This window comes from Microcaecilia unicolor, chromosome 1 (assembly GCF_901765095.1).
Source record: "Microcaecilia unicolor chromosome 1, aMicUni1.1, whole genome shotgun sequence".
Taxonomy (NCBI): domain Eukaryota; kingdom Metazoa; phylum Chordata; class Amphibia; order Gymnophiona; family Siphonopidae; genus Microcaecilia; species Microcaecilia unicolor.
Window position 1 is genome coordinate 590,911,389 of NC_044031.1, and position 18,905 is coordinate 590,930,293.

Sequence of the window (18,905 nt, forward strand, 5' to 3'; positions counted from 1 at the left end):
GTTCAGCTGAAAATGTGCACTATTTAGATATTGACATTCATGTAATTAATCAGAAATTCAATACTAAAATTTACAAAAAATCTACAGATAGAAACACATTTCTCCAATATCAAAGTTGTCACCCTAAAAAACTGAAAGACAGTCTTCCTCTGTCTCAGTTTTTAAGATTTAAGAGGGTGTGTAAAAATCATGATGACTTTAAAAGGTGCGCAAAGGTTTTCCAGGGAGACCTTAGAGATAGAGGTTACCCTGATAAAGTGATTAAAACTACATATAAAAGAGCAAAATACAACAATAGAGAGTTATTGTTATCCAACTCGAAAAAACCACAAGTAGAAGATATCAATACCTTTGTGATACGATTCTTCAAGGGGGGAGACAATATGAGGAGCATAATACATCGGAATTGGTCTATAATGCAATCACATCCAATTTTACATAACCAACAGATTAGAATTGCGTTTTCAAGAACACGTAACCTTAAAGAAATTGTGAGCCCTGCCAATTTACCTTCATTGGAACAAGATAACAAAATAGGTGAACATAAAAAATGTTTACAATGCAAAACTTGTAGTATTACAGAAGAACTAACTGAATTTAGGAATCCTGTGGACGGCAAAGTCTACAAATTACGGTTTCAGACTAATTGTCAATCTACATATGTTATATACATTTTGAAATGCCCTTGTCAAAAGATTTACGTTGGGAAAACGAAACGTTGATTCCACCAACGCATTACAGAACATCGTTCATGTATTAAATTAAATAAAAAAGGCGCTCCATTAGTAGGACACTGTCAAGAAAAAGGACATACTTTTGATTCGCTGAGATGTTTTGTGCTAGATCATGTTCCATATAATTCATGTGGAGGAGATAGGAATAAAACACTTATTAGAAGAGAACAGAAGTGGATATATATTTTACAATCTTTAGAACCAAGAGGGTTGAATTCACAAATAGAATGGTCTGTATTTTTTTGAATTTTTTGAAATACACTTCGAATCTTTTGAAATTCTTTGAAACAAATTTTGGAACATTTTTGTAATCCTAATTTTGAGGTAAATAGATTGGGAAATGAGCTATTATGAACCCAATTGGGGTTAGATTGAAGTCAATCAAGACTATAAATGAGAGCAACTCCTTCCGGGTAGAGTTTTCACTACCGGTGTCATATGAGTAGGAGACGCCATGTTCTAAGGTTGGTAGTTAGATATTGTATCTGTTTAAAAATATAACATCTAGTCTTTTTAAATGAAAATTGATGTGATATCCTTTTTGTTTGATTGTAGATATCGTGAATTGTGATTTGCCATCCGTTACTTGGCCCCCTGATGAAGCATATAATATAATATATAGCGAAACGGAGAGCCCCGTAGGGCAGAGTAAAAAGCTAAGTAACAGTAGTTTTGAATTTGTTGTTGAAAACAATCACAATTACAATATTGAAATTGAACATTGAAATTGAACAATTTTATTAGCATTAAAAGAGAGGTGGAGTTTTTTTAAGACCAAGGATTATAATGGAGTCCTAGAACAAGCAGACGATTAAATCGATTGAGAAATTGAATAGAAATATCGTCATGCTGGGACTGATGAGGTCTTTTTTCTCCATCTTTTGAAAATAAAGAAATAAAAAATAAAAAATTATATAGAAAAAATTAAGGAAAATAAGATATCACATTATACATAGATATAAGTCTACACATAGTTTATGAGGATTCAGCTTGTTATTTGACTATTTAGTTTAGTTTTGTTGAAATCGAGTCCAGAGTTTTCTGTGTTAGACATTTTTCAGCCATAATGGAACAAAACAAAAACGTCCACGACTAAAACTTAGATGTTTTGAGCTAGACCTGTTTTTATTATGAATAAGGCACAAAACGGTGTCCTAAATAACCAGATGACCACTGGAGGGAATTAGGAATGACCTCCCCTTATTCCCCCAGTGGTCACTAACCCCCTCCCACTCCCCAAAAATGTGATGACAAACATTACTTGCCAGCCTCAGATGTTATACTCAGGTCCATTAGAACAGCATGCAGGGTTCCTGGAGTAGTCTAGTGGTGGGTGCAGTGCACTGCAGACAGGTGGACCCAGGCTCCTACCTCCCCCTACTTGTTACACTTGTGGTGGAAACTGTGAGCCCTCCAAAACTCACCAGAAACCCACTGTACCCACATATAGATGCCCCTTCACCTGTAAGGGCTATGGTAGTGGTGTACAGTTGGGGGTAGTGGGTTTTAGGTGGGTTTGGGGGGTTGGGGCTCAGCAGACACGATAAGGGAGCAATGATGAGATGTGGACCTGGCAGCATTTGATGAAATCCACTGCTGTGCCCCCTAGGGTGCCCTATTGCTTTCCTGGGATGTCTGGTAGACCAGTCTACTAAAAATGCTGGCTCCTTCTACATCCCAATGGCTTGATTTTGTGGGTTTTGAACTTGGACGTTTGTTGTTCAAAAAATTACAAAAACTCAAAACGTCCAAGTCGCAAAACCACTAAACATGTGCTACTGTTGGGTGGGCCTGGGCCTGAGCCCTAACTGCAGTGTGCCTATGCCACTGTGACACAGTGATTTAAAATGTAGAACAAATTAGTACTCTAACCAATGAAACCTAAACTTCCTCTATGTACATCATATGCTGCACAAGCCAGCATGTTTGAAAATATAAGTGAGATGAAACAAAAATGCTACCAACAATAAAGAACAACGAGGATGCAGCAGCTCATAGGTTTGCTTGCTTTGTTTTGAGTGTATCAGATGACGGCTCAGGCAGCTGCACGGGGAAGGAGAAATATAGATTAACCTAATTGGCTTCAACGTTTTGACGTCATCCTGGCTCCTTTTAACCTGTTTCATGCACAACGACGGCTGCGAAGGGAAGGGGAAAACAGAGTAACTTAAGTGGCTTCAATATTTTGACGTCATGTCTTCTGTTCTCAGTCAAACCTCCTTGACTGAATCCAAAGCTTTTTTTACTTTTTCCAGCCCCCTTCCTGCCGTGTCCCGCCCCTCGACTTAAACGCAACTTCCTGTTTCCGGTGGGACCGGGGCTGCTCAACGCAACAGATGAAAGCTTCGGTGGTGCTGTAAGCGCGTTGTGTACATTTCTGTTGTCCATTGCAGGTAGGACAGGGGTGAAGGTTTGAGAATGAGAGAGAATCGTCGGACTGCGGGCGGGGAGGAGGGGCAAGACATGGCTGGACTGGGTAGAGAGAGCGAGCTGTTAGATATCGACAGAACAGGGTCCTGGTTTGTTAAATGCGTGTGGGGCACCCATTTGCATGTGACTTGATTTCTGTTTGTTTGTTTTTTTTGTATTGTAGGCTAGTTTTCATTTTTTGTCATACACAACACAGGAAGCTGTAATCGATAATGCCTGCTGGTAAGTGTAGCATTTACATACATCTCTAACAGACGTAACCTGTGCGCACTGTGTTAGGAATAGGAAATATATTTACTGGCTTTCTTACCGCTATTGTACTTCCTCATACTCTAGTTGTGTACATTCATTTTAGCAAAAGGTAGTGGAGAGTTAGAATTGGAGAAATATGAAAGTAATAGTTGGCAATTTATTTAAAATGTTTTACATTTTATTTTGTCCTTGCTTGATGTCATTCCATGATCAATGCGTGGCATATGTTAATACGTTATGTGTGTATATATATTATTAATAATAATATATATGGATATAGATACGTACAATATGGATTGTTAGGGCTGTTCTTTGAGCTTTCATATTTTACTTTTGTTTTAAATGTTTACTGTTTATGAATTAGTCATGAATAAAGGATTATGAATCACTTCTGTTTTTGAACTATAACTCCTGTTGTATTTTGTGAAGTTTATACATAAGTTAGTTTGCATTTATTCGCAAGAAAAACGGTGAACACATTTCACATGACAAAACTAAATTAGTTAAAAATACAGCAAAAAGCACTAAGTGCCTTCAAAAATGGGACACAATTCCTTTAACGATCACTGTTTCAATAAAAACCCGACATGGATTGTGTTTCGGCGCACAGCACCTGCGTAGGGGGTCAAGTTGCAATCTATTATAAAATGAAAATATATATCAAACTTCTTCTTTATGATATAGAAGGAGTTCAGTGTGCTCAACAGAAAAATCACTCAGCGTATGAAGAACAGTACGCCCCTTTGCTCCTTACTCAAGGAGCAAACAGCTATTTTCATTTTATAATAGATTGCTGCTCAACCTGTGATGCAGGCGCTGTGCGCCAAAACACAGCTTGTGTCGAGTTTTTATTGAAACATTGATCATTAAAGGAATCGTGTCCTGTTTTTGAAGGCTCTTGGGTGCTTTCTGCTGTATTTTTGACCCTTTCTTGTACGTTGTACCCTCGCTTCGCTGTGACAATACTAAATTAGTTAACTGCAACATCAATTTCACTGTAAATGTCAATCTAATAAAACTTTTTTTCTCCCTTCCACCCCACCACTCCTTCTTTCCCTGTCTCCCACCCATCAACTACCTATCCATCCACAAGCTTCTCTCCTATCTTATCCCAACCCTACTCCTCCACCCCAGCTTCCTCTCTTTCCATTCTTTTCAACTCCTTTCCCCTCACAGTGTATCTCCTGATCTCATAGTGGGTTTGTATTTATGACCCATTAAGCTTCTATCCTTATCCCCCCCACCACCTCTTTACCTTATTCCTCTATTCATCAGAACTCAGTCTGATTAAGAATTAAGTTGTGGGCCCTCAGAGAGAGCCTCTGTTTGTAAGGTACCTAAATTAACGTGAAAAGCTTCTTTCTTTTGGGAGTCATTTTTGCTTCTTTCTTTCACACCATAAATCAATGGCACATATTCCTTCTTTTCCAGATAGAGGGGTCTTCTTTGTATATCCAGTGTTGCATAATAACCTTTTCCCCAGTTGAATAGGTTTTCTTTGCAAAAGTTTGTCTCCTTTTCCTCAAATCCCCACTTCTCGGGTCCAAATACATTTTGCCTCAGTACATCTCCCAAGTAATTATTTATATATCCTCCAATACATTTAAATGTTTGCACAGGCCCAAATCATATGTATCTGGGTCCCCTCCCTGTGCCAACATTTCAAGCAGCCTAAATCCTGTATTGAAGTCGTCATATGAGCTTGCTATGACTGACATAACCGCAACTTAGGAATGGGCAAACAAATTTTTTGGGTACGTAACACAAGTGGACAGATACCTGCCTTCAAAATACCTTTTGGGAAGTATGAACTCACCCCTAAAATCACAGGTTAGGAATCTTGGGATATTTATAGACTTGTCACTCACTCTGATCCCACAGATTCAAACAATCTTTAAAAACTGCATCGCATCACCTGTGGCAGCTATGAAATCTCTCTCTATATATTGACAAGACGAGTCTGACCACAGTGGTCAATGCCATGATATTACGATCATTAGATTACGGTAATGCCCTGTACTGATCAAACCAAAAAGACTTTGCATCAGCTCCAGCTAATTTACATAGTAACATAGTAGATGATGGCAGAAAAAGACCTGCATGGTCCATCCAGTCTGCCCAAGACAAACTCATATGTGTATACCTTACCTTGAATTTGTACCTGTCCTTTTCAGGGCACAGACCATATAAGTCTGCCCAGCAGTATTTCCCGCCTCCCAACCACCAGTCCCGCCTCCCATCACCAGCTCTGGTACAGACCGTATAAGTCTGCCCTCCCCTATCCCCTTCCCCCCAACTGCTCCGCCACCCAATTTCAGCTAAGCTTCTGAGGATCCATTCCTTCTGCACAGGATTCCTCTATGCATATCCCACGCATGTTTGAACTCCGTTACCGTTTTCATCTCCACTACCTTCCGCGGAAGGGCATTCCAAGCGTCCATGGAATTTGCTCTGAGGGACTATGTCTAACACAAGACTACCTCTACTTCAGGAAGCAGGTGAAAGCCTGGCTCTTCTCACAAGCCTTTAATATGTAGGGTGATTAATTATACACCACTCTGCACATAGACTAGCTAGCTACACACACTGTAACTTAGACCAGTCTGTTATATCTTGTTTAATTATACAAAGAACTTGCTTAGTTTAGCCACCCATCTTTCATCCCAACTGACTCTGTATCGCCCATCTTGTCCCTGTCTATATTTCTGCTCTTGGCCCCTCAGCTACATGGTGAGCTGTTCTGTAGAAAAGCATTAGCATCATATCTGTAATATTTGAATGTTCTAATACATGCTTATTAGGTGTTTCGTATTATACTGACATCGTATTATATATCTGTTTGAATTTCAGTGCTGTTAAATGTGTATATTTTTGATACTGTTTCATGGTAGTCCTATTATAGATATTTTAATTTTCTCTTCTCAAGTTTCTCACTTATTTGTACTTGTTTATATTTGGCCATGTTTCCTATTATGCTGTTAAAATTGTAATTTTTATGTTAAACTGTATCTGCTGTACACTGCCTTGGGTGAATCTCTTTATAAAGGCTGTTAATCCCAATAAATAAAATAAACCTCTACATTAAGGTTGAACAACCTGTATTGTCCTGTATATTTTGTAAGAGTAGATCTGAGGTTATAATGTTCAAAAGGGGTGATGAGACACCCTTCTCTTGTCCCACATTACATGTCAAAACTATCCTGAATTGCTCTATTCATAGTCTTGCATGTGGCCCTGGAATCCCAAATTTCTCCAAAACTTGAAGCATGTAATCTCAGTGGTCTTGATCAAAGGCTTTTTTTTGTTTGACGCAACTAATGATGATGGACATTTGTGTACCTAACAAACTTAACCTGCACATCTGAATCCCTTTTGGGAGGGATTTGCTAATACTTTGGCAACAATTTTGTTCAAAATTCAGAAGCGATATAGGACGATACGAGATGAGTTCTCTTTACTGGACTTGAGGATGACTGATATGTATGCATGATTCAATGTGTCTGGCAGCCTTTTGCTCTCAATATGTTCTAAAATAGGTAATAATGGTACCTATACTAAAATTGTAATTTTCTGGTCCTTGGGTGTCTGAGTGGGCACCTCATGCGCTCTGAAGGCACCAGTTAATATCTCTGGCCTTCCCAATTAACTTGTTTCTCCAGGTGTTCTGCTCTGTCCCTTTCTTTCTTGCCTTCCTTCCTTTCTTCTCCGAGTAGGCCAAACCTTTCCCCCTGCCACACTGCCTTTGCTTCTTCCCAGTGAAGAACTGGGTGGTTCTTGTGTTCCTGATTGAAGCAGGCATTCTGCCTCTATTTCTCAAGCAAAAAAATCCCTAAAACTCTGATTCAGGTATAACACCAAAGGACTGTCATTCACATTCTTCCCCCATATACCAAAAAGGGTTCCATAAGGAGTTACTATAGTTCTGTGAAACAAGAAGAACACATAAAATGTAAAAATGATCAAGAGGGCAAACAGGTGGTAGAGAAGAGTAAATAAATTGCTTTTTAGAGAATGCTCCAAATAAAGCTTTCTAGTTTGAGGATTGAGAGGTTGATGTTCTGTGTGACTTTCTAGCAGTGCTTTTTATGTAACGTATAACTTGGTTTTGAAACGTGTTTTGTATATTTAACGCAGCTTTTAGCAAAGCCAACACCAAGACGAGCTGTTGGAATTTCATTGAGCTGTTGGAATATCGTAATGAAGTTGTACAATATTTATACTCCCAAGGAGTAACATAGTAGATCTGGGCAGGTAAGGAAGGGTCAGTTGATGTCTGCCTATGTTGCTCTGGCTAGGTGGCAAGCAGGATGAAAACCTTCCTTTCCTTCTTGCTGCCTAACTCCCTACCACCCCTCCAGGACTTTGCGATCTGCTCAACAAAATCAACTGATGGTTCCTTCGTCCATGAGATTCACTGCAACGCCATTCTGTGTACCATCATTTCAGTTCAAGCTCCTGCCCTCTGGAATCACCTATAGCCCGATCTCTAGAATCCCTTCTGTGTTTCAGTTTAAATCCAATCTCAAAGCTTTTCTTTTCAGTGACGTTTACAGCTGAATATGGACCCCTCGGTAATGTACTGAATGACTCGTTTTCTCTCCTGTGTTATCCATACCCTTCTTTTCTTTCATGATATTGTAGTTCTTTCTCTAGTACATAAGTACATAAGTAGTGCCATACTGGGAAAAACCAAAGGTCCATCTAGCCCAGCATCCTGTCACCGACAGTGGCCAATCCAGGTCAAGGGCACCTGGCACGCTCCCCAAACGTAAAAACATTCCAGACAAGTTATACCTAAAAATGAGGAATTTTTCCAGTCCATTTAATAGCGGTCTATGGACTTGTCCTTTAGGAATCTATCTAACCCCTTTTTAAACTCCGTCAAGCTAACCGCCCGTACCTCTCTCTGTTGTCACAAGTCTGGTGGGATATACTGTTTGGAAAGTTTTCTTCACGACTAAAGGCTTAATCAAAAAAGTAAAATGTAACATGGAGATTACATGTGACTCATTATGAAGCCTTGTTTTAACAGATAATTTATTGAGCTCTTGTAAGCCATGAAAGTAAAATAAGTTGAAAGCAGAATATATTTTCAGTTCTATTTGTATATATGTTTTGGTGTAGTTATTCCACTCATCATTTTGGTTTATCATTTACATCAGCCATTGTGGGTGAAGACAAGAGGCTATCCAATGTAATTCCAGTTTTTGAAAAAGGCTCCATGAGTGATCCAGGAAACTGTAGACCAGAGAGCTTGTTGAGGCTGAGTAAAAGTAGACATTATCCCCTGGATTCTATAAACATAGCAACATAGTAGGTGACTGCAGATAAAGACCTGTATGATCCATCCACACTGCCTAATAAGATAAACTCGTAGAGTAAGATATGATGTTATACTGCATATGCATCTTGATTTGTCCCTGCCATTTTCAGGGCACAGACCGTAGAAGTCTGCCTGGCACTGGGCTTGCTCTCCAACTACTGAAGCTGTTATCCCCACTCCAGCCAAGTCAGATGCAAAGCATTAATTTAAAAAAAGGCTAAAAGAGAATATGAAGAAAAACTTGCCACAGAGGCTAAAATTCACAGTAACAGTTTTTTTTTAGGTACATCAGAAGCAGAAAGCCTGTGAGGGAATCCGTGGGACTGTTGTATCATGAAGGCGCAAAAGGGGCACTAGGGGAGGACAAGGCCATAGCGGAGAAACTGAATGAATTCTTTGCTTTGGTCTTTACGAAAGAAGATGTAAGAGATCTGCTTGTACTGGAAATGTTTTTCAAGGGTGATGATGCAAAGGAACTGAAAGAAATCTCGGTGAACCTGGAAGTTGACAAATTAAAATCACCTGGACAGGATGAAATACATCTCAAGGATACTCAAGGAACTCGAGCATGAAGATTGGAGGGTAGCAAATGTGACGCCAATTTTTAAAAAGGGTTCCGGGGTGATCTAGGAAATTACAGACTGGTAAGCCTGACGGCAGTGTGGAGCAAAACAGTGGAAAATGTTATAAAGAATAAAATTACAGAACACATAGACAAACATGGTTTAATGGGGCAGAGTCAGTGTCTTGCCTCACCAATTTGCTTCAGTTCTTTGAAGGCATAAATAAACGTGGATAAAGGTGAGCCAGTTGATGTAGTCAAGATTTTCAGAAAGCTTTTGATAAGTTTCTCATGAGACTCCTGAGAAAATTAAAGAGTTGTGGGATAGGAGGCAGTGTTCTGGGGTGGATTAGGAATTGATTATTGGACAGAAAACAAGGTAGGGTTAAATGGTCATTTTTCTCATTGAAGGAGGGTGAACAGTGGAGTGCCTCAGGGATCGTTACTGGGACTGGTGCTATTTAACGTATTTATAAATGATATGGAAATCAGAATGACGAGTGAAGTGATTAAATTTACAGATGACATAAAACTATTCAAGGTTGCTAAAACACGTGCGGACTGTGAAATATTGCAGGAAGACCTTAGGAAATTGGAAGTCTGGGCATCCAAATGGTAGATGAAATTTAATGTGGACAAATGCAAGGTTATGTGCATTGGAAAGAATAATCTGAATCAGTGTTACCTGATGCTAAGGTCCACCTTGGGGGTCAGCACTCAAGAAAAAGATCTAGGTGTCGTTGTAGATAATACACTGAAATCTTCCACTCAGTGTGCGGCTGCGGCCAAAAAAGCAAAGAGGATGCTAGTAATTATTAGGAAAAGGATGGTGAATAAGACCAAAAATATTATAATGACTCTGTATCACTCCATGGTGTGACCGCACCTTGAGTATTGCATTCAGTTCTGGTCACCGTATCTCAAAAAAGATATTGCAGAATTAGAAAAAACTCAAAGAAGAGTGACCAAAATGATAAAGGGGATGGAACTCATTTTGTTGAAGAAACGTTAAAGAGCTTAGAGCTCTTCAGCTTAGAAAAGCCTGAGAGGAGATATGACTGAGGTCTACAAAACCCTGAGTGGTGTAGAACGAGTAGAAGTAAATTGATTTTATTTTAACATGTTCCAAAAGTACAAAGACCAGGGGCACTCAAGGATGTTATTTGGAAATACTTTAAAAACAAATAGGAGAAACTATTTTTTCACTTAACGAATAGTTAAGCTCTGGAACTCTTTGCTGGAGGATGTGGTAACAGGGGTTAATGTATCTGGGTTTAAAAAAGGTTTGGATAAGTTCCTAGAGGAAATGTTCCTAGGCTGCTATTGAGACAGATATGAGGAAGCAACTGCTTGCCCTGGGATTTGTAGCATGGAATGTTGCCACAATTTGGGTTTCTGCCCGGTACTTGTGACCTGGATTGGCCACTGTTAGAAGCAGGATACTGGGTTAGATGGACCATTGGTCTGAGCCAGTATGGCTACTCTTATGTTCTTATGGAGAGAGAGGCATGTATTGCTAACCCCCCCCCCCCCAAAAAAAAAAAAAAAAATAATAAAAAAAAATTGCAAGGCTGGCTATGTCTGGAGAGAGAGCCTGTTAAAAAAAAAAAAAAATTACCAGCACACCTCTGCCTCCAAATGCAATAAAGGGTAAATTGGGTGATACCTAGTGCTAACCCTTAACTCCCCCCCCCCCCCCCCCCACTCCGGCATGTCCATCCCTCTCAACCTGAATTGGCTACTGTTTGGAAAGAGGATACTGGACCTTCGTTCTAGTCCTAGTATGGCTTCTCTTACGTTCTTATGCACAGACCCTAGAAGTCTACTCGGCTCCGGCCTACCTGTCCAGCTACGATCAGGGCACAGATTGTAGAAGTCTGCCCAGCACTGGCTTTAATTCTCAATTACTGGTGTTTTTTTGCCAGCTATTCACCGCTAAGCTTGTTTGGTACCATGCCTTCCATACTGGATTCCTTTTTGTTTATTCCATGCATTTTTGATTTCTGTTATGATTCTGGGTTTGGCACTCAACTCAATTTGTTAACAAGCAATTAAGTCAGTAATTGGATGCTATCAATTATTGGTATTAATTGGGATAGATTGAGATTTGCATGTGCAAATCTGTGTGCTAAATTATAACAGGTTGTGCAAATCCCATAGCTCTCAACCCGAATGGGGTGCAGCTTTGGAAGGGGTGTGGATGGGTCAGTGGCATTCTAAAAAGTTCTGCGCTGTTATAGAATTCGACAGAAGTGCACTACACACCAGGATTTACACAAGGATTCAGCTGGAGTAAGTTCTCATGACGAAAGTTGGTGTGGGAGTCAATGCACTATGTGATTCTATAAAGAGCACTCTATGTAATAACATTGAGTGCTGACTTTTCATGGCACCTAGGTTTTGGCTGCATTTACTGAATCTGCTGTAGTTCAAATCAAGTCCTCCAACTGCCCCAGTTGTTCTGGCATTGTGTGTCACTGGTAGTGATGCATGAGGGGGAGTGAGTCAGGGAGTGTCACGGTAGTTCCAGGTTTCCATTCACAATGATGAACTTGACAGTGTCCCAATGGATATTAAAACAAGGAAAAACAAACAAACCCAGAAGTATCTCCCTAACCACAGTCCACAAAGCAGAAACAAAAATAAGAAGGGGGTAGACCAATGTGGTTTTAAAGCAAGTTCTTTTTTTCAGTGAATAATAGCTTAAAATTGACGTGACGCAGTCCAGTGTTTCGGCGCCTGATGCGCCTTCCTCAGGAGTCGAGCATATAATTTGCAGCCACAAATGATGAACAAAGGACAATAAGAGCAAATTTGTCCACTAAAACAGCATCAAGTAGTGCGTCATCGAGGACAAGCTATTTATGCTCTGCTCGTCAGTATATTTGATGCTGTTTTAGTGGATACATTTTGCTCTTAATGTCTTTTGTTCATTATATTTTTTGAGCCCCCCTCCTTGCATCCACCTTTTATTTATTTATTTTTTAAAGCCCTCCCTCCCTGTACAGCATCTTTTTTTTTTAAAACATTCCCCCCCCCCCCTCCAGAACATCCATCTACCTCTTTTTCCAGCTTCCACTTTTTTTTTTTTTTTTTAATAGCTCCCTACACCCACACACCATCCATATTCTTTCAGCTGCCCCTGCACTCGCCCGTGAGGTAGGAGGACTGGAGTAGGAGGAGCTGCATCAGGAGTACCTCTTTGGGGCAGGAAAGAACCCCACTCTTTCCTGTCAGCGGCCTATGCCACCAAGACTTCCTTCGGTGGTCTCGGGATTACTCCTTGAAGTCTCGGTGGCTGTTAACCAGCCAGTCCGCCAGCACTGCGGGCTCAAGGTTGGCAGGAGAACCAGCTAGCCACTAGCCAGCTCTCCTTAGAGGAAGAGCTTGCGCAAAAGTGTTAAATTATATGCAACTGGGGAATTTTGCGCAATTCCAGCAGGAGTACATTATACAACGGACACAACTTGATTCTTTTTCCATGTGGGTTCAGATAAATGAAACTACTGTGATTAGACACAGGTGGGATGTATTTAACTTTTTAAGGCAATTTTTGAAAATGGAGCTAATCTTGTTTTGCTGTTATAAAGATTGTGCAGACTTGTGCAATCAAAACTTGTTGGTTTTTCCCTTTTACATTTACAAGTATAGAGGAGCGTTTTCGAAGTCTGATTTTGAACATTTTGTTAGAAACATCCAAAAATTGAGTAGTGAAGATAGCCGTAGCTCAGTGTGTGTTTCTTATTGGGACCATTTTGGAAAATAAAATTGTCTAAGAGAAAAACGCTCAAAAAATCAGCCATTGGGATGTCTGGGGGCCATCATTCTTAGTAGACTGGCTACACAGACATTCCAGCAGAGTAGTGGGGCAACCTAGGGGGCACTGCAGTGGACATAACATAAAAGGTCCCAGGTGCACATCTTGGCAACCCCCCTTATTGTATGGTGAGCCCTCCAGGAGCAGAAAAAATACCTACTGTACCTCACTGTACACTACAACAATACCTCTCAAGCTTGCTGGTGTCACCAATATGTAGGTACAGTAGGTATTTTGGAGGTCTTGCACATTCCACCATAAGTGTACCAGTTAGAGTGGGATATGAGCCTGGGTCCCCTTCTCTATAGCCGCCTGCACTGACCACTAGGCTACTCCCGGGACCTATTTACTGCTCTAATAGGAATAGCCATCATATGTGAAGCTATCTTGGGGGGGGGGGGGGGGGGGGGGGGTCAGTGACTACTGGAGGAGTTAAGAGGGGGGTTATACTGCTCCTTGTGACTATGGGCAAGTCACTTAACCCTCCATTGCCCCAAGTACAAAATAAGTACCTGAATATATGTAAACTGCTTTGAATGTAGTTGCAAAATACCACAGAAAGGCGGTACATCAAGCGCCATTTCCCTTAATACCTCCAGTGGTCATTTGGTCATTTAGGTTACCTTTTGGCCACTCAGTCGTGATTGAAACAGGCCTAGCCAAAAACGTCTTAATTTTGTCCCCAGACATTTTTATTTTGTTCCATTATTGCAGAAAAAAATAAAATCTGTTTTTTGGGGGGGCTGCCCAGGTGTTGCCCAGAACACATTATGCTACCTTGAAATTTGGATGAACTATGGAGCAAATATCTAAAATTGGGTTGTCAAAATTCACAACTTGGACGTTTTTCAGATAAAAATGTCTTTCTGCCACCTTAAGGAGCCTCCTACTATCACTGGGGTGCAAGAGAAAACTGAAGATATTAAGCCAGTCATATTCTTCTTGGAATGGCTGTGTTAAACTGAGCCTTCCAACTCTGGGCTCCAAAACAAAGATAGACCACACTCTGATCTTTTTGGTCCCAGTTTTGCTCTGTAGGTAATGACTAATATAGGACACCCTTGGCTCACATTTCATTTTTGGTTGGTCATCATATATTTGGAGACAAAATGTTATGCTTTTATAAAGAGCAGAAGTAGTTTAAGAAAATCTAGTTTTTAGGCACTTTCACTGAGGATGCCATAGCGGAGAAAACAGTAGCAGTGGCGTCTAAAAGGCCTTCCCATTTCTCCTTCCCTTCTCCACTGGAGCTATAGTGATTGGCAGGAGCCCATTTCCCTTCTGATCTCACTGGTCACTGGACTGAGCATTAGTTTCTTCATCTTCAGTCAGACCAGGAGAAGCAGGCTACACACCCTTAAGGGTGCAGTAACATGGCTAAGGGGGCCAGTAGAAGCCAGCTTTCCTTCTTCCAGCACTCTGGGGCTGACAGCATTAGTTGAACTGGAAAGAACCAATAAAACTTTCCAGTCCCTTTCTCTTTGAGTGTGAGAACTGATCGCTGCAATGGTTACAGTAGGGGTAGTAAGCTGGTAGCACAGGAAAACTGACAGAAGCTGACAAAAGGTAAAAACAGCAGTAGCATGTACACCTCATTCATCGTAGGCTTTCAGCAATGGCCAGTCATGTCCAGTCGCTTACCAATGTTAGGAGGACCTGCTCTAACATTAGTTAAATAGCACCTTCTGTATGAGCTACAGCTGGTGAAGTCCTGACTGGCTGGCGCTGTCCTAGAGCTGTGTGGATCTTAATTGACAGTAAAAATGAATTTACTGGCCTCATTTATTAAATAACCAAATTATTTTCCTGGTAGCAAATATTGGCTGGAGACTTGGTGACTGCTTTGAGGCAGAGGGAGAGATCAAAGCACTTGGGGCCCTGTTTACTAAGCCACGCTAAGGGCGCTCTATTGTTTTTATGGCGCACTAAAAATGCTACTGCACCTTAGTAAACAGGACCCTAATACTTATAAAGTTTTATAGTAACCTATTGAACATTGTAAGTGTAAGTGCTTTGAAAATACGCCTCATAGTAACCTAAGGAATTTCAGAAGTCTAAGGGCTCTGTTTACTAAGGCGTATTAGGATTTTTAACATGCCTACAATTAGCGCATGATAATTGTGTAAGCGCCTATAAGGATAATATAGACGCATACACTGTGTTAAAAACACTAACAAGCCTATAACGTGACTTAGTAAACAGGGCCCTAAGTGCTTTGAAAATGATCCCCTTGGTGTACTGTTTTTTTTTTTTTTTTTTATTATTATTATGCATTTAGTTATGGCTAGGGATGAATGGAAAAATTTTCTAAGAAATTGGGGCACCAGCAATCACTTTTTTAGGAGGCATCTTTGTGGAGGTTTTTTTTTTTTAATTAAAAAAATTTTTTTTGGGGGGGTGGGGAGGCGGTTAGCAGTTTATTTTACTTATTTTGGCCTTATTCTCTCCCTTTAGTTGTTCGACTTGAGATGGTGAGACCAGTGCAGGACTTCTGCAGCAAACAGTTGAAATCTACTGAGAGCTGCATGATGCAAAGAGCTCTTTCTTCCTAGGCAACCAATTCAAGATTTATTTAAAAAAAAAAAAAAAAAAGTCCATAAAATCCTGGGCACTGGGGTGGCAATTGCTAGGTAGCTTGGTGACCTGCTGCCAGGGATTGGTTGAGCTCTTGATTAGTAAGTGCTCTTATATGAATATATTGTGTGTGTTCTATTTGATAGATTTTTGATGTTCAGTGCCATTTTGATTCTTTAATTGTGATGCTAAATTAAGAAATTCATACAGGTAAACCAGAATTCTGTTTCCATTCGTTTTCTAGGTCCTAATGCTTTGCTTGCCAATTGAATTACAGAAACTTTTGGCTATCATTAGGATTCCCCTTTTGCTGGTGTTTGAGCCTTTGTAAATGTTTGGACTTTTTTTTTTTTTAATAATCCAGATGGAGAACTGTGCTAATTGTTAATATTAAAATAAAGGTATCATAATCAAAGATTCAAAATATTTTAAAATTTTAGGCGTGAGTTATGTGAGGGCTGGAGGAGCGTAAAGATCGGTAGACTGGTGGTGCTCCTGTTTGAAGTCTTCTCCTCAGTAGTCTCTGATTTTCCTGACTCACTTTTATTTCCTTAGAACCACTTTCCTCTTTGCTTCATTCCATAGTAAAATAGATAACAGCAGAAAGGACCAGTTAATTTGACCAGTCTTGTCAACCTAACCTTGGTACTGTGGACAGGAACATGCTCTAACTGGTAGTCATATGCATGATCACTTTTAAGTTCTTGCTGCTTGTGTACGTTAAATGTTAGATTTAAAGCCTATAAAATAATGTCTCGGCAAGGTTGCCAGCAGGCTTTTTGAGCACAAGCTGTTACTAAATCCTGAAAAGACAATAGCTTGTTGGATAACAGGTCATAGTTTGATACCAACTTTAATTCCTACTCTGTTTGTTTGACAGGCAAATTGTCCCGGTGCAATCTGTCACTCAGGTGTGATTATAGATTCAACTCTATTGTTTAATGATCAAATATCAGAGGTAGTAAAAAAATCTTTTTATTATGTAAGACAATTATGTTCCATTAGACATACAATCTATATAAATAATTCTCACCTCCAACGTTCTGAAGCTCACTCTGTGGCAGGGAAACACTGAAACCCTGTACTGTTGATAGGCTAGGCTGTCAGCACCACTCACTCTCACTCATAGACCCGCCCTCAGCCACGCCCCATCCAGACATAATTCACAACCCCAACGTTCTAATGAAGCCTCCAACATTTCAACGCTCTAAATTTGTAGTTGTGTAGATCCCTTGAGTGTCTGCCCCGACCTCACATCAAATGTGATGATGTCAGGGCGGAGCACAGACACTCAACGAATCAAGGAAGCCCATTGGTTAATCTCTGTTTCCACTCCCCAACGCAGCCGTCATTCCCATACACTCAAAACCAAACAAAATCGCCGCTGCATCCCCTCTCCTCTCCGACTCTGGCCATGCAGCAGGACGATTACTACACACGAGTGGAAGTGACCCAATCAACTACACTGTAAGCAAGGAAGCCCATTGGTTAATCTCTGTTTCCACTCCCCAACACAGCCGTCATTCCCATACACTCAAAACCAAGCACACCTAGGAGCTGCTGATCCACATTGTCGTTTTTTTTTCTTCTTACATCTGAAACACTTCTAAAGCTGTTTCTACTGGATAAACTGCATCTTAACAGGTAAAGGACAAAAGGTTTTTGTTTTCTTACTGCACACCTTTTAATTTATTTGAAAGCTACCCATCTGTACATATGAATATCATGAAATCTAAATTAAATATCACTAAAACAGCTTTAAAAATTATTCTACCTGGTAGAAACAGCAATTTTAAACTCTGTATTTTCACATCATTTGTCAACAATACAAAGTTTATCCAGGTTGCCCGTGGCTGCGTCAGCCCCGCCGTTGCCTGTCAATGTGTGCCACTGAAAGAGTATGAGGGAGCTCCAGCTGCCTGTGGGTCAGGACAGGACTTAGCTGCTGGACGCCAGAAGCAGTGTCTCCTTAGGTTGACAGCAAATAGCAACCTCCCCCCCACCAAACACCTCGGTGGGAGGGAGGAAGGTAGGGGACAGGACCGTGGAACTGGGAGGGAGGAGAAGGACCCTTGAACTGGGAGGGTGGGGACCCTGAAACTGAGGGAGGGTGGGGGGACCCTGAAACTGGAAGGGACCCTGGAACTCGAAGGGATGGGGGATGACCCTGGAACTTGGAGGGGGGGATGACCCTGGAACTCGGAGGGAGGGATGGAGGGGGGACCCTGGAACTGGGACGGAGGAGGGAGGGGCCCCTGGCACACACTCTTCTCACACACACACTCTCCCTCTCACGGACACACTCACACCAGTCTCACTCTCTCTCTCTCACACACACACACTCGCTCATTCACTCTCACACAGTCAATCTCACACACACACTCTCAAACATACACACTCCGAGGAAAACCTTGCTAGTGCACGTTTCTTTTCTGTCAGAAACGGGCCTTTTTCACTAGTAGACAATAACTCACTGCATACCTTGGCCTATGCTTACATTATGACACGCCTTGATTATTGTAACATCATTTATGCGGGCATTACAAAATTCAACTTGAAACGCTTACAAACTATACAAAATACAGCTGCTTGCATAATTTGTAGAGCTTCAAGATGTGATAAAGCTACACCTTTATTATGTCAACTACATTAGATTCCGATCCATTTGAGAATTTCACTTAAGGTTCTCATTCTTACATATAAAGTGCTATATTTATCTACACCATCATATCTTGCGAATTTAACTATTTCATACACACCGCTGTAAACTTTATGTTCACTTATTGATAATAGGTTGCTAATCCCACCGCCTTCGAGAGCGAGGTGAATCAACTCGAGCATCAACATTTTTCTTTTTATCACCATCATTATGGAATTCTCTCCCAAAATATATCAGATTAGAAGAATCATTTATGCTGTTTCGTAAAGCTTTAAAAACCTATTTCTTTGAAAAAGCTTTTGACATCTAGTGCTGTTTATAAAGAGTAATCTAGTGTTATTTATTAGAGAAAACCACTCAGGAAATGAAATATGGTTTATTTGAACAGGGAATATATACTATTTTAAGGTAATAGTATTTTCTGATGTGATATGTATGAGTGATATATGTAATTGGTTTGTCCTCTTTGGTATGAAACTTTTTTGTTAGAGCTGTCCTATTACAAAATGGATTTCTTTTATGTTAGAATACTGTTGCATGTTATTTATATTTTA

The 18,905-nt window shown here is 40.4% G+C and overlaps 1 protein-coding gene across 4 annotated transcripts in view; it reads left to right on the forward strand.

Moving 5' to 3' along the window:
- The first annotated feature begins 3,007 nt into the window (after positions 1-3,007).
- Positions 3,008-18,905, forward strand: part of EFR3A (EFR3 homolog A) — a 384,301-nt gene continuing 368,403 nt past the window's right edge. For 2 of the 4 annotated variants that reach the window (XM_030219247.1, XM_030219262.1), the window contains exons 1-2: positions 3,039-3,127; positions 3,328-3,386. In XM_030219247.1, coding sequence (XP_030075107.1) covers positions 3,377-3,386 — 10 coding nt within the window. In that variant the 5' untranslated portion in view covers positions 3,039-3,127; positions 3,328-3,376. Of the gene's footprint in view, positions 3,128-3,327; positions 3,387-18,905 lie in introns of all 4 variants that reach the window. The other 2 variants (XM_030219255.1, XM_030219271.1) reach the window with 2 other exon arrangements.